The following is a 15,077-nucleotide window of genomic DNA, read 5'->3' on the forward strand; positions in this document are numbered from 1 at the left end:
AATCTTGTTTTTAAGTTGTATTTATTCAACTTGTTTTTATTATTGGTTGTTAGCTGCCCTGAGCCCGGCCTTGGCTGGGGAGGGCGGGGTATAAATAAAAATTATTATTATTATTATTATTATTATTATTATTATTATTATTATTATCATTATCATTATCATTATCATTATTATTATTATTTTGAAAAAAGCAACGTTCCTGCACAACATCCCGATCCAGATCTGGACCCTTGACGGTTTCCTGTTGAAAATGCACCTGCCCCCTCCCCACCCAAAAGATGTTGCGTGTGCGTATATGCGCGCGCCCGCAGTCTTGTGTGAGCGTCGTTGCTTCGCTTTCCACGCGGGTTTGGAGAGCCGGAGGAGAAGCGTCGTTGCTTCGCTAGAAACCTTTCCGGCGCTAGGACCCAGGGAAGGAGAGCAGGGAAGAGTCGGAGGGCCCAAGTGGGCGGAGCGAGTGGAATCCATGGATGCTGAGCTACGTCTTGCTGAGGGTCGCCGTTTGCTCAGGTAACCCGGGCCAGGTGCGTGGCGGGCGGATGCGAGCGAGCTTACAAGGGCCGCCCAGGGCCCGGTCGGGGCTCCCTCTTCCCCCGGGGTGAACGGCCACGTGGGCGCGGCACAGCCTGCGGCTCGGGCGGAGGCGGAAGTGCGAGGCTGCAGCCAAGAGAACGCGGGTAGTGGAGAGTTATAAGCCGATGATATGAAAACAGCAACACGTGAATGCACGCAACTTTAGCTGCGGGAGCAAGGGGCTCCGCCCTGTCCTCCTCTTGGTCCGTCCGTCCTGGATCCCGTATTCTGGGCGCTCCCTTTTTAAGAAGGAGCTCCGCTGCAGAAAGTAAACGAGGGCGTATCGTGGTGGCAGGAAGCGAATTCCTAAGCCTTTACTGGTACATCCGCCTGAAAGTTATTAAATCATTCAGATGTGGGAAGTGCTCATATTTTACGTTGGCTTCAGCCTTTTGGAATTGCATAGGGAAACACCTTTCCGGTTTCCCAGGGTTTAATTTTTTTTAGTTGTGACTCTCTTCTTTTTTAGTGATTTTGTGCAGTGCTGAGTGGACTGGCTCTACTAATTTTGTATGGCTGGCATCTTAGAAGGTTATTCCAGAAAATGGGAGATCTCCTGACAAAAATATGGAACTTGTCCCCTAGGTCCGAGGTTTGTAATGACAATTCTTTAAAAAGGGGCCTGAGAAATTGCAGACCGGTTAGCATAACTTCAGGTAAACTGTTAGAAAGCACTTTTGCAGTTAGCAAGCATATAGAAGTCACAAGTCTCGCTGAAGCAGTGTGGCTTCTGCAAAGATAAGTCCTGCCTCATTAATCGTATGGTGTAAGTTGAGAGTGTAGGCGAGTGGATAGAGGTGATCCAGTAGACCTGGCCTTTATCAACCTGGAGCCCTCCAGATGTTTTGGACTGCTGGATGGGAGTTGTAGTCCAAAACATCTGGAGGGCTCCAGATTGCCCTTGTATTATTCTCTGTGGTTTTCCCATAACTGGCCACTGTGGGGAAACAGGATGCTAGACCAGAGGAGCCCTGTCCTGATGCTGCAAGGCCCTTTTGTGTTGATAGCACTGGGTTTTTGAGTGGTTGCCCTTCTCTAATTTTGCTTACAGCCCAGCAGAGCTGCTGTCTGCTCGCACACGTGATCACAAGGTCCCTCAGCGCTCACATGGCCAGAAGGATTTCCTCCCCGATGGATCGCAAGAGCAAGAGGAGAGGCTGCGGCAGTGCCGGGAAGAACACTGGCAGCTTTTGGAGGAAGAGCGTGTGGAGCGGTTGTACGTAGTGTAATACCGCAATAATATAGAATAATAACAAGCAACAATTAAAACTGTCATTTTAAAAAAAGCTTTCAGACATCAAGGAGAGATTAAACCACATTGTGCATGCATGTGTGTAAGCCTAAAAACCACAAGAGAATGAGCAACACAAACCCGTCTAGGGAGGTTGTTTCAGAGCCAGGGTTACTGCAGCGGAAAATGTTCTGTCCCATGTCCCAGGCAATGATAAGTTTGAAGGACATGGAACAAGCATTGGATGATGAGTCTTGTATGGGAGGCAGAGACAGTCTGACAGATTAAACTGTTTAAACTGCTGGCCTGACTTGAGGGTAAAGAAGCTTCAAACATCATTTGCTAGGTCACTATAGGAAGAGTATAGTTCTGCCTCTGTGACTGATGAGCACTGTCAGCCCTATTCTGCGGAAGCATGTATACAGTGAAATAACTGAATGTGTTAAAAATGTAGATTCACAGTGCCTGCTTTCTGTGCAAGGCAATTTGAAGCTGGATACAGAAGAAGCAGTTTTTACATAAGGATTTTACACGACAAGAGTTGCCCCCTGATCTTTTTTCAAAAGGTTGTACTTCCAGCTAAGACTAAAATGTTTTTTTAACCCCTTTTCAGTTAAGGTAACAGGATATAATTTTATTTAAACTTCTTTTGTAGGGGAAGTCTGGTGGCAGCTGAGTGGAAGCCCCAGGAAGGTATTGTCGAGCTGAATACCCCTGCTGTAAGTCGCACTGTTCATCTTTATGCTATTGTTTCTCTTTCTTTTTTAATTACGTAGTGTCCCTGCAGAGCCCGGCTTCAAATAAAATAAAAAAACCACCACACCTTTGCCTGGTATGGCTTTTCCTTCTAGCACAGCTCAGTGTGGAAGCTGATTTTGCAGTGTTCAGCTTGGGAGCAGGCATGGCAGAGGGCTGGATTGGTTTTGGAACCTGCTACTCTCCCTGGAGAGCAGCTTCTCTGATGGGGCTGGCCAGTACAGTGCTGAGATGATGAGGGGGTGGCAGGTGGCTTCATGAAATCTACATGCTTCACCCCCAGTTCCTCCCAGTTTCATCCACATCTTGCTTCCCTGTGGCATTCTAAGCCAGGCATAGGCAAACTCGGCCCTCCAGATGTTTTGGGACTACAACTCCCATGATCCCTAGCTAACAGGACCAGTGGTCAGGGATGATGGGAATTGTAGTCCTAAAACATCTGGAGGGCCGAGTTTGCCTATGCCTGTAAGCAAAAGATAAGGCAGGGAGACAGCCACTGTAATTGAAGCATGGGACATGGATAGGTAGCCTGAGTAAGTCATATAGAGCTGTATAGCTACAAGAACGCCGTGCAGAGATCTAGATAGGGAAGCTATGGGTATCCTTAAATAGAGATTTGGAAGGTAGATTGTGCCCCACTGTAATCTTCTCAAACAGTAGATTCACAAAAGGTAGAAGGTGACACATCCTCAAGCCTCACCTGCAATTCATGCCACAGTGCAACAGATCAGGTTCTCCTCTTATGTATAGCCAGAAGCCTGGTGGAGAGGATATGACTACATCATAAAGTACAGAAGAGAGTCTGGAATATTTTCCTTAAAGGATCCAGCCTTTCTGGGCATGCCTTACCTTGCAGAAAACCATTTTGAAGGCTTGTGTATCTGTCTAGAAGTAATCCTAACAACTGACATTTTCTTTCCTTGCCAGGGGAAATTCTGGCATACTATGGGTTTTGCAGAGCATGGAAAGCAATGCTTGCATCCAGAAGAAGCCCTGTATCTCCTGGAATGTGTAAGTAGACCGGGCTTGCAGGCTTAAGAAATGTTGATTCCATGTTTTTATCAAGTGCCGAGTGGGACTTTGCACGGGCAACTGCCTTCCCCTCCTCATTTGTCCTGCAGCACCTCGCAGAAAGGTCTCAAGCTCTATGAAGCCACCTGTTGCGGAATAAATGATGATCATTTGCAAATATGCACATTTATTTGTGGAGCACAGGAGTAGGATGGGGACAGAAGGGGAAGGAGAGTGCAGAATGTGCACAGGGGTAATCATACACTGTTAAGAGGAATTGATGTAACAAACCATGCCTTGTATTAATGCTATATTCCACCCAAGCTGAAGTAAGGAGAGGATGATACCTTGTGTTTAGAAAATAGCTGTGGCATTGCCCCTTTGTGTTTTGTTTTTTTAAAAATAATATTTATTAAAGTTTCCAATTAAAACATATAAACACAAACAACAATAAAAAACATACACAAACACAATACTCAAAACATGTATAATTTCAAATCTCATTTTATTGAGCCTAATTTCCTCGACCTCCTCGCACCTCCCCCTTCTGTATTCTAATTCCATTTATCTAATCAGCAAATCCATTCCCTTATTTTCCATAGTTTTTAGTAATTCTGTTTCTTTTTCCTTAATCAATGCCCCTGAAAACCACTAAATTTTGAAACTCATATCAATTCTAGCTTTCATTAAGTTTATAGTGTAAACACTGTAAACGCCCCTTTGTGTTTTTATGGTGCTCTAAGAGAAGGGGTCAATATACCCTTGTTGCAGTTTTCTCCATTGTTTTCTGCTGCTTCCATTGCCTGGTTGCCTCTGTTCTTCTTGGCACAGGCTGAGAGCAGATTCTGTTACACTAGTGTCACCTTCCCCAGTTGGACTCCCAACTCTCATTACTCCTAGCCAGCATGGTCAGTGGTCAGGGATGAAGGGGGTTGTCATCCCAACAACATCTGAATACCTAAGGTTGGGGAAAGCTGCCCTTGTTCTTTGTAAAGTGTTGGCAGTGTATACCTGTGCATATGGATCTGTAAGCACCTGGGTGCATGTGTTGGGATTGGACCGGGTCCCCAAAACCTTCCTGCAATAGATGTTAAGGATCCTATTCAGCCCAAGTGGGATACACCCTCTATTCTCCACCTCAATACATGCTGTTGCCCTAAATCCCCAAGAGGGAAGGTTAAAGAAAAAAGCAGTGTACTTCTGAGTTAAAATGGGCTGGCTGGCTCCTGTGTCCACAGAATATGGTCCCCACAGAGTTTTTATGCAGGCTTTAATTCCTAAATGTTATTCTCCTGTCTTCTAGGGATCTATTCAGCTGTTCTACAGAGGCCTGCCTATGTCAGTTCAGGAAGCCTATGAGAATCTGCTATCCCAGAAGACAGTGAGCCTGCTGAAGTACCAGGTACGCCTCAGGATTTGGGTTTGGCTGCAGGTATTCAATCTCGTGGAAAAGTCAACAAAGCCCAAGCTCACACGTATGGCACTGAATTGGAATGAATGAAAATGGTGAGAGTTCTGCAGCAAGCACAGAACCACATTTGGAGACGTATCAACCTGTGTTGGCGAAGTATTTAGTTTCTGAGTGATGGAAGGAGTTTCTCTCATTCCCTGGGGACTGGGAGTTGCATGGAGGTTCAAAGCAAAGAGCCCTGTGCCAATTTAGTTACCACAATATAGTTAGCAGATGCATTTACTCTGGCAGCGAAGGATGTGTGTCAGTATACTACCAATGTTTTGGGCTTTCTGTTAAGTAACATAGGAGACTTAAAATATTTTTCACGCTTCAATAGTCTATGAAAGCATAAACAATAATCTGCTGTGGTATCTGATAGCTCTATAGCCCTTTTCTTTTTTTAATTACTTTTTATAAAAGTGTGTGTGTGTGAGAGAGAGAGAGAGAGAGAGAGTGTATACACCTCCTTTTTTTCTTTCTTTTCCATAATGGGAAGTTAAGATCTGTGAGTCTGGCTGTATATGTTGGCATAAGGGCTCTTCAGCTGATTTGTGGCATTCTCCACAAAGATGAATGGTGCCTGTGATTGTGTTTGGAAGAGAAGTGCAAGTCTCTCTGGCGTCTTACCAGGTGCTGCAAAGCAAAATGAGTCACAATCACTCTGCAAATATTGTTTTTGTTTTGTAATGTGTTTTGAAAAAGCTTATATGATAAATGTGCCTTTGGTGACATAGATCTGATACATATTTTTATTGTTACTATTTTATTTCCTAAAATTTATACACCGCTTGATTGTAAAAACAACAACAACACCTCAAAGCAGTTAACAAAAAGATAAGGCGATAAAATCAAGCAAAATTACAACCCAACTTCAAAACATACTAAAGTTAAAATACTAAAACCAATTAAAATTACCTCAACTTTCTAAGCATCTGGGTAGGCTTGTCTAAACAAGAATGTTTTTAGCAGGTGCAGAAAGGGGTGAAGGTGCCTGCTTGGTCTCAATAGGTAGGGAGTTTCAAACTGTTGGTGCTGCCACACACACACACACACACACACACACACACCATACTCCTACACACCTCTGCTGGAGAGGCAATAGCAGCAGCTGAGCAGGATGGCTTTCCGTCATGGGTAATGTTGATTCAAGTTTTGTTGTATGATCCTGAAAGGACACAAAAGTCAGACTTCATTTTCATCCCTGTTTTAAGGTATTCAGCCACTTGAAAAGACTGGGTTACATCGTTCTGAGATTCCGTCCCAGGTAATTGTTTGATGGTGGTCTTTCCCCCTCCCTTAGAACACCCTTCTCAAGGTTTTCCTTTAGGCACCCCCTTAGCATTGCATGTTGGTTCCTTCTGTCTGTCTCGCACTCCCTCCCTTTTGACACCCCAACCTCCCAAGGTTAGTGCATACCTTCCCATCCTTTGGGTCAGTCATGAGACCTGTATATGGATTTTGCCTCCCACTTCTTCCTTCGATTTCAAATGAGTCTGTGGATTAGTCAGGTGAAGAGCTGATAGCCAGGAGGAAGGGACGTTTCCTATCGCTATTTCTGCGTTGCTAAAAAGGCTTTTGCAGCTAAGAGTGAATGGCAGGTCTTGGGTTTCCCTTCTCTGATTCCCCCTTTTTATATAATAATTTTTATTAAATTTTCTGTTTTACAATTTCAAATAAACATTTTACACACTTTAAAATATCCAATGACTTCCTCCTTCTCCTTCCATGGTTCATTTTACATATCTTGCATCCCTGCATATTTTACAATAACCATTCAAATAAATTTCCCACTATTACATCCATCAAGAATTATTAACACTGTTGAATTTATCTTAATGTTGCCGGCGTTTTCAGCTGTACACACTTGTTTTCCATATACTCAATAAACGTTTTCCAATCTTCTTTAAATGTATGTTCTCCTTGCTCTCTTATTCAATATGTTAAATCTGTAAGCTGTGCATATTCTGTCAACTTGCGTTGCCAATCCTCTTTAGTCGGGACCTCGCTCACTTTCCATTTTGGGGCTAACAAAACACGGGCTGCAGTTGTTGCGTACATGGATAACCTTTTCTGACACCTGGGGATTTCAGTCTGGGTTATCCCCAGCAGAACGAACTCTGGTTTTCTGGGGGAAAGTAATTTTAAACATTTATTTAATTTTAAACTTTTATTTTTTTCAGTTCATCATAGATCATTTCCTAATCCTCTTTTACCTTTTTACACATAATAATTTATAATTTATTATTTATTTATACCCCGCCCATCTGGCTGGGCTTCTCCAGCCACTATGGGCGGCTTACAACAAACCACTCCAACAAAATATTAAAATACAGTAATACATCAAACATTAAAAGCTTCCCTAAACAGGGCTGCCTTCAGATGTCTTCTAAAAGTTTGGTAGTTGTTGTTCTCTTTGACATCTGATGGGAGGGCGTTCCACAGGGCAGGTGCCACTACCGAGAAGGCCTTCTGCCTAGTTCCCTGTAACTTGGCTTCTCTCAGTGAAGAAACCGCCAGAAGGCCCTCGGTGCTGGACCTCAGTGTCCGGGTAGAACGATGTGAAAGAATGTTCCCTCCACCTCTTTACACTTCCAGCACTTATCTGCTTCTGTCTTGTAAATCTTAGCCAACCTACCATCTTCTGATTCCCCTTTTAACTCCACAGCACTGTTCCAACGCCATATGAGAGGCAGCTGAATCTGGATAGCCACTGCCAGGGCACAGAGAGAAGTCGCAGCAAGAGGCGGAGGAGCTCCAGCCCTCGGTAAAACCATACAGATGCTGGGAGTGGTGCCCTTGACTGGCTAGCCCTAGGTGGGCATGTTACTGCATACTGTGAAATATATCAGTTCTGTTTCTGTCCCATCCCCCCAGTAATTTTCATGTTTGCCACTTGCCACAATATAGGGGTAGCCAATTTGGTGCCCTGCAGAGGTTGCTGGGCTCCAGCTCCTATCATCACTAATCAGTGGCCATGCTGGCTGTGGCAGATGGGAGCTTCGTATCCCAACATCATCTGGAAGCCCACAGGTTTTGCACCCATTCCCAAAGGGTAGATAAAGGTAAAGGGACCCCTGACCATTAGGTCTAGTCGTGGCCGACTCTGGGGTTATCTTGCTTTATTGGCCGAGGGTACAGCTTCCGGGTCATGTGGCCAGCATGACTAAGCCGCTTCTGGTGAACCAGAGCAGTGCGTGGAAACGTCGTTTACCTTCCCGCTGGAGTGGTACCTATTTATCTACTTGCACTTTTAGGTGCTTTCGAACTGCTAGGCTGGAAGGAGCAGGGACCGAGCAACGGGAGCTCACCCCATCGCGGGGATTCAAACCGCCAACCTTCTGATCAGCAAGCCCTAGGCTCTGTGGTTTAACCCATAGTGCCACCCACATCAGTGCAAAGAGTCAAGAACTCAATAATAGCCATTATTGCGTTAGATAACAGGTGGGGCCTAATGGATTCCTTCAATTACTGTGACCTTGCTAGTTTGTGATGGTAAAGGAGCATGCCCATGCCCATGTTTTATTTGTCTGGGACCTTCATTATACGTCTTTAGGTGCCAGGCGAAAATGTTATAAGGGAAGATAGTAATTAGTCTTCCCAGCACACCAGGTCTGAAACTACAATGAAACTACACATGTGAAATGGATTTTATATTTATAAGATTTTATATTTATAAGATGTAACAGAGGCACTGTTTGTAAGGGGGGGGGAAAGGTCAGCTGCAAGAATGGACTAACGACTAGTGAAGGATGATGACTGGACATTAGACAAGAGATGATGTGGCTATGGGAGGAAATGGATCACCATATGTTTGCAACAGGAACGGGAAACCTGATTTTAAGAAATTGTATTAAATTAAAGTACCTTATTTTCCTGTGTATACATCTCTCCTCATTTTCTTAAATCTTAGTCCCCAAAAATAGGGGGCGTCTTATACATAGGGATGTCTTATAGATGGGAAAATACGGTAATTTGGTTTGATTTGTAATAATTTGGAAATATTTTTTTTTAGCTAATTAAAGAAAAAGAAAACATTCCTCTTCAACCAGGCCTTTAGCTGATTAATATTCTATGGCCTTTTAAATGTGTTTGTGGGAGAGGCATTTTTGTTTTGTTTTTGTTTTAGCTGTTAATTTTATGCTTCTATCCTTTTTTTTATCTTGTGAACCACCCTGAGACCTTCAGATGTAGGGTGGTATATGCATTTTAATAATAATAATAATATCACCACCAGGTTCAATTCCTGGCATCTCCGGTTTATTATTATTATTATTATTCATTTATTTCTCTTTTCCCTTTGGTTAGGTTGTCACAAGACAAGAAACCCAAAGATTCAGAGAAGTCTCAGGAGTGCAGAGAGTCGCCCCAAAAGACCAGGAGGTATCACAAGAGTTCCAAGCACCCAACGTCCGATGATTCTTCCAAGGAAAGCACGAATGCTTCAGATCCTAAAACTGCAGTTGTGGAGCCAGCCCCATCTTGTAGCGTCCTAAGAGAAGCTCCAGCTCGTGCTCAAGATGACAAGAAGAGGTCTAGCAAGACCTTTCGTGGGGACCACAGCAACATCGGTCCTTCCCGCTGGGATTACACCACTATTACTTTCCCCAACATGGGTGCCGATTGCCCACAGACCCTCCTGGCAGAGCCTGATAAGAGTCTCCTTCCGGAGAACGTAACGGCCCGGGAGGTTGATGCGACCCGTTGGCGCAGGAAGCTCAACCAGAAGCACGAGAGGTTGACCCGCAAGGAGCGGGAACAGTTGAAGTGGGAGAGCAGGTACAAAAGCAGCGTCAACGAGGATAGAGAAGTACGGCGTTGCTCCACATGGCAAGAGTATAAGGCGCTTCTGAAAGAGAGGAGGCGGTGGGAGGAACGGAACCGCCCTACACACCTCTGGGAGCAGGCAGTCACCCCTCTTGTGAAGCCAGACCAAGAACTGTCAACAGGTATTGTTGAAAAGAGGCTTTGTTCCCTTTTGCGGTAGGGTGACGGGCTAGAATTCAGGTTTCCCCAGAGGCTCCTGAAGGGCAGTTCTTACATCAGTCCTCTGGACGGAGCAACTCCTTCAGAGGGATGACATTCCCAAACAGGCCTAGGACCAGGCCAAGAAATTGTCCATTGCATGCACCTTTCAAGCTGATGCCTCCAGGGATGTGATGCTATTGGTGGCAAGAACCATTGGGGCAGAGTGCCTACTAGCTTGGTAACCCAGTTCATTATTTCCCCCTTTATATTGCCTTCACCACATCTTTTTCTGTGCCTTCCCCTACTGCCCAGCTACTTATTTTTTTAAAAGAAATTATTTTAATAATAATAAATTAATAAGAATAAAAATGTGCACCCCACCACCACCCCATAGCCTGTGAACCTTCCACCCCATTGTAAATTAATAATAGTGCTACCTCTGGACTTTGGGTCAACTTTAACCAAGTGATTTCTGTTATCTCCTTAATCACCCTTTGCCCCCCAAAAAGGTACTTATTTATACCCCCACCACGTGTGAACATAATTCCTGGTTTCCTGGCATCCCTTCCTGCCCGGCTACTTCAATTAGAAAACCTTCTTGTACTTTGAGAAAATCAGTACATGCTCGCCCACCCTCTTTCTATTTACCGAATTTGCATTTTATTGCTGCATAGACTTCATTCTCTTTGCATGCAACTATTCTCATTCACAGATCCTCTGGGCAGAAGGAGAGGAAGGTGCATATAGCTTTGTTGGAGTGGAGGGTGGGGTGGTCAGAATGATGAGAATGCCTAATCAGGGCAGATAAGATCTTTGAAAAATGCATGCCCCTAATTAAGACCTCTCTTGTGTTCTCCCCACTAGCGAGTGTGCTCCAACAGATCAGTGTGTTCCAGCCCTCCCATATCCTGGATGAGGCATCTATGTAAGTATCAAAACTAGAAAGCTGGCCAAATGCTTTTTAATCTCTCTTCAGTGGTTCTAGGTGTTAGCAGCTATTCTATACTTTGTATACTGACTTTAAAATATTTCACTCCTGATTTTAAGTTGAAACATAGCTCAGTTGGTTAGACTCGCAGGAGTCAGCAAACTTTTTCAGCAGAGGGCTGGTCCACTGTCCCTCAGACCTTGTGGGGGGCCAGACTATATTTTTTGGGGGGGATGAACGAATGCCTATGCCCCACAAATAACCCAGAGATGCATGTTTAGGGAAGTTTTTAATATTTAATGCTGTATTGTTTTTAACACTCGATTGGGAGCCGCCCAGAGTGGCTGGGGAAATTCAGCCAGATGGGCGGGCTATAAATAAATTATTATTATTATTATTATTATTATTATTATTATTATTATTACTATTATTATTATTGTTGTTGTTATTAAAATAAAAGCACACTTTCTACTCATGTAAAAACACCAGGCAGGCCCCACAAATAACCTAGAGATGCATTTTTAATAAAAGGACACATTCTACTCATGTAAAAACATGCTGATTCCCGGACCATTCGCAGCCTGGATTTAGAAGACAATTGGGCCGGATCCGGCCCCCGGACCTTTGTTTGCCTACCCATGGGTTAGAGCATGGCACCAATAATGCCAAGGTTGCAGGTTTGATCCCTGTATGGGACAGCTGCCCATTCCTGCATTGCAGGCGGTTGAATGAGATGCTCCTCAGGTTCCCTTCCAACTCTCCAGTTGTGTGATTCTGTGGCAGCTCATGAACTTTGAATGCTGTTTTAAAGTATGTGCCAGACACGTGCTTACCAAAGGACTAACATCCTAACCAACTAATCATCATGGGCAAAGCGCAGTGTGTACCTGAATGTCCCTGCTTCTTCCAGTCATAGAAGTGGGAGGATATCAGTTGCAAGTTCAGTTCAGATTTATCTGCTTGCCATTCATCCTTGTCAGTAGAGAACATCCTTTGAGAGACGCTCTCGTTCATGAGTCTCAGGCAGTGGCAATGCTTGGAATACTGAAATCCAGAGCCTGTGGTTCCGTATCTGATAGGGAAGCTTTGTAATTCTGGGTTGTGTAAAGACTGCATAAATCAAGTTAAAGACTTGTTTGCTGTTAATTGGGAGCGTGCAAATGAAATATGCTATGTGTGGTGGTTGGGGAGGTGGATTTCAGAGCCCAGAGGAAACACTGCTGTCTGTTTAAAAGCTAATGTCTAACCTACCTAGCTTTGGAATTAATCTGGATGTCTGTTAAAGCAGGCATGGCCAAACTTGGCCCTCCAGCTGTTTTGGGACTACAGTTTCCATCATCCCTGACCACTGGTCCTGTTAGCTAGGGTTGATGGGAGTTGTAGTCCCAAAACAGCTGCAGACCAGACTGGAAGACCAGAGTGTGTCTTTGCTATCCTTCTGAGTTCCCTGGCCTTATTATGATGCCCACACTCAACCCCCTCTCCCAGCCAACTCTTTTAACACCTTAAGAAGTTATGGGTCCCCTTCCCTTAATTCCACTCTAGATCCTGCCAAAATATGCTGTAGCTAAAGATGTGCTTTCCTGTTTTTCCCTCCTCTGGTACTTCTCTGTGGGTACAGGAGACCTTTCAAGCTTTGTACTGATAACTAACCTCCTCAACAGACTGCAGAACGATACCAGGGATATGAAGATTGATTTTGATGTGTATCAAGCAGATGTGGCTTCCAGCTTCAAGAAGAATGACCCAGGGAAGCCTTACGCCCGGATGTGTGTTCGGAGGTACTAGACACTCATCAGTTTATTGATCAGCAAAGCTACATATTCTAATCTGCTAAAGAATTTAGCTTACAGTTTTGTTATGGAGAGAGCCTAAGCCTTCCTTCAAAAAAGTGGAAGTTTTAGCTCTAATGGGTTGCATCAACAATCGGTTTTTAGAGTACTGTAGTTGAATGGTTTGAAATCCTTAAAAGCAATGTACATGCTGAGAAAGTGGAACTCTTCCACAGTCAGTCACCAAGGATGCCTGCCTTTAGAGAGGAGATCATGCCAGCTGGGCAAGTTCCTGCTGCAGTCCAGGCGTGGGTGTGAGTGGGTGTAAGGATAAGAGAGTCTTCCACCAACCCAACAGACACACAAGGACTGTCTTGTTAGTAGTGCTCTTTGATTTGGGGCAGGAACCTGGTTGTGGAGACCATGTGAGGACTCTGAATGCCAGCTGCTAAATTCCCTAGCCCCCTCTATACTTTCTGGTTCTGTGGCCGATATTTTAGCCCAGAGGTTTTCAACCTCTTTGAGTCCACAGCTCCCTTGACCAACTACATTCTTTCTGTGGCACCCCTGTGGGGCTCAGGAGCCCAGTTATCACCCCTGGCCTGCAGAGCTGGCAGCCCCTCACCCCTTTTCAAACACTCTCCCTTGTGGAGTGTTCCTTCAGCCTCCTCTCCCCTCTCCTTGGGAGTCTTCAGGGCAGCCGCTGCTGCCACCCCTGGTCTCTGAGCTGCCCCCTCTGCCTGAAAGAGGGAATTTACATATGTCACCAGACATATGGAATTTACATATGTCACCAGACAGCTAGATCACGGGAATCCCAGTTTCCCAACCTGCTCCAAGTTAGATGTCTTTTTTCAGAAAATCAAGCATGTTTGCTGTTGAGAAAGATAAGCATCTCTCCCCCCCCCCTCTCATAGGTTTGATGAGCCGATCCCATCCCTGAGGACAGTGAAGCAGCTTGCTTGCCAAAGTGGAGATGTCACAGTGGTCTTTGCACTAGTAGACAATGGAGACATCTCTTTCTACTCTTTCAAGGAATTCAAGCTGCCTGTGGACGTTCATCCCTGATGTTCCTGCTGTCACATCAGGAAACATCTTTGGAACTGGTGTGTGTTTTATATAAAATATTACTAAGGACTATATAGAATTTAATATCTACCTACCTTGTGTCGCCAGTAGATGCAATTTTCATGCAGCAAGAGCCTACCCATTTCATAAAAGCAAAGAGTAGTTCAAACAAAACAAACATTTCTGGACAGAAACGTGCAAATGTATTTTGTTTGGTTTTTGCCTGGACATGGCATAGTGGCTCTGCCAATCTGGAATGATTTGCTAGTTATTTGATGCCAGGGAAGTGTTTCCATGATAAATAATGTTGCTCGTACCATCTGGAAGCCTTGGCAAACATAAACTCTAGAAACCAGCATTCAGTATCAGTGATTCAACAAGTGACGCGGAGCAAGCCATTATTGCAGGGATAGCCAATGTTGTTGGACTGCAACTTCCATCATCCCTGACCATTGACCTTGCAAGCTCTGGCTGATGGGAATTGTAATCTAACATCTGGAGGACCGTATTGTCTTTCCCTGTGTTTATTGCATGATGTTCTTTCTAGTCACAGAACAGCCAGTGAAAACCTGAGAATAGTCTTCTGTGGTTGAGCAGATAGATGATTTTTCAAGTGCTTTCCTCACCGTCTTCAACAGCAATGATCTTTCAGAGGAAAGGAAACTACAGAACATGGAGATTTTGCAGAGAGTCCATGGAAAAAGACACCACCAGTTTGTGTGTGTGTGTTATTTCCATAAAGTTAGTGAACCTTTAATTATTCAGAGCTGGAGTCATTATTACTGGGCTGCCATACTTCTGCTTTACAGCTTCTCTCCAGGATGCAAATTGATATTCCCTGTTGAGAATTAACTGTCTGTATTACAAAGTTTATTTATAACCCTTGCTGCTATGGAGTTTTCTTCTTCTTCTCCAGATACCAAATTTCTGCCTCTTTTTTGCCTATGAACTTGCTACAGTCGTTGAAGCCAGAAAGCAGTTATCAAAAATAAAGGGCCTGTGTGTTTTTTCCTAAGAAATTTTAGAGGTAGTTTTGTTTATGAAGGTTGGGGGTTTTTTTGCCAAGTGTGGAGGCTAAAGCAATAAAATAACAATTAGGTTTACATTAATACAGTGTCTTGTGGTCCTTTTAGGGTGCTTTCATAGAGTGCATTTCTCTTAGGCAAAATATGATTGACAGCAGTTAATGCATTCTGGTCAAATACTTCAGGGCTTTCTTACTTGGCAGTAGTTTGCAGTTTACTACTGCCAGCATTTGCTAACAAGTGGATTCCCAAATGATCTCCCAGAATGCACTGCATTTCTTTTGTGCCCAAGACA

At 44.2% G+C, this 15,077-nt stretch overlaps 1 protein-coding gene across 3 annotated transcripts; it reads left to right on the plus strand.

The window, feature by feature from the left end:
* Nucleotides 1-436: 436 nt before the first annotated feature.
* TSEN54 (tRNA splicing endonuclease subunit 54) lies at nucleotides 437-14,866 on the plus strand. Of its 3 annotated transcripts, XM_081850793.1 has the most exons (12): nucleotides 437-510; nucleotides 1,625-1,789; nucleotides 2,460-2,523; nucleotides 3,488-3,571; nucleotides 4,875-4,973; nucleotides 6,236-6,288; nucleotides 7,690-7,788; nucleotides 9,330-9,970; nucleotides 10,854-10,914; nucleotides 12,582-12,698; nucleotides 13,607-13,795; nucleotides 14,305-14,866. In XM_081850793.1, the coding sequence occupies exons 1-11, from the start codon at nucleotides 467-469 to the stop codon at nucleotides 13,755-13,757; spliced, it is 1,578 nt and encodes a 525-aa protein (XP_081706919.1). In that variant the 5' UTR covers nucleotides 437-466; the 3' UTR covers nucleotides 13,758-13,795; nucleotides 14,305-14,866. The 3 variants fall into 3 exon arrangements, with proteins under 3 accessions (XP_081706919.1, XP_081706918.1, XP_081706920.1); XM_081850792.1 differs by having other exon boundaries at nucleotides 13,607-14,866; XM_081850794.1 differs by lacking the exons at nucleotides 13,607-13,795; nucleotides 14,305-14,866 and having other exon boundaries at nucleotides 12,539-12,671.
* Nucleotides 14,867-15,077: the final 211 nt, after the last annotated feature.

This window comes from Podarcis erhardii (assembly GCF_964252035.2).
Source record: "Podarcis erhardii genome assembly, chromosome: 2".
Lineage (NCBI taxonomy): Eukaryota > Metazoa > Chordata > Lepidosauria > Squamata > Lacertidae > Podarcis > Podarcis erhardii.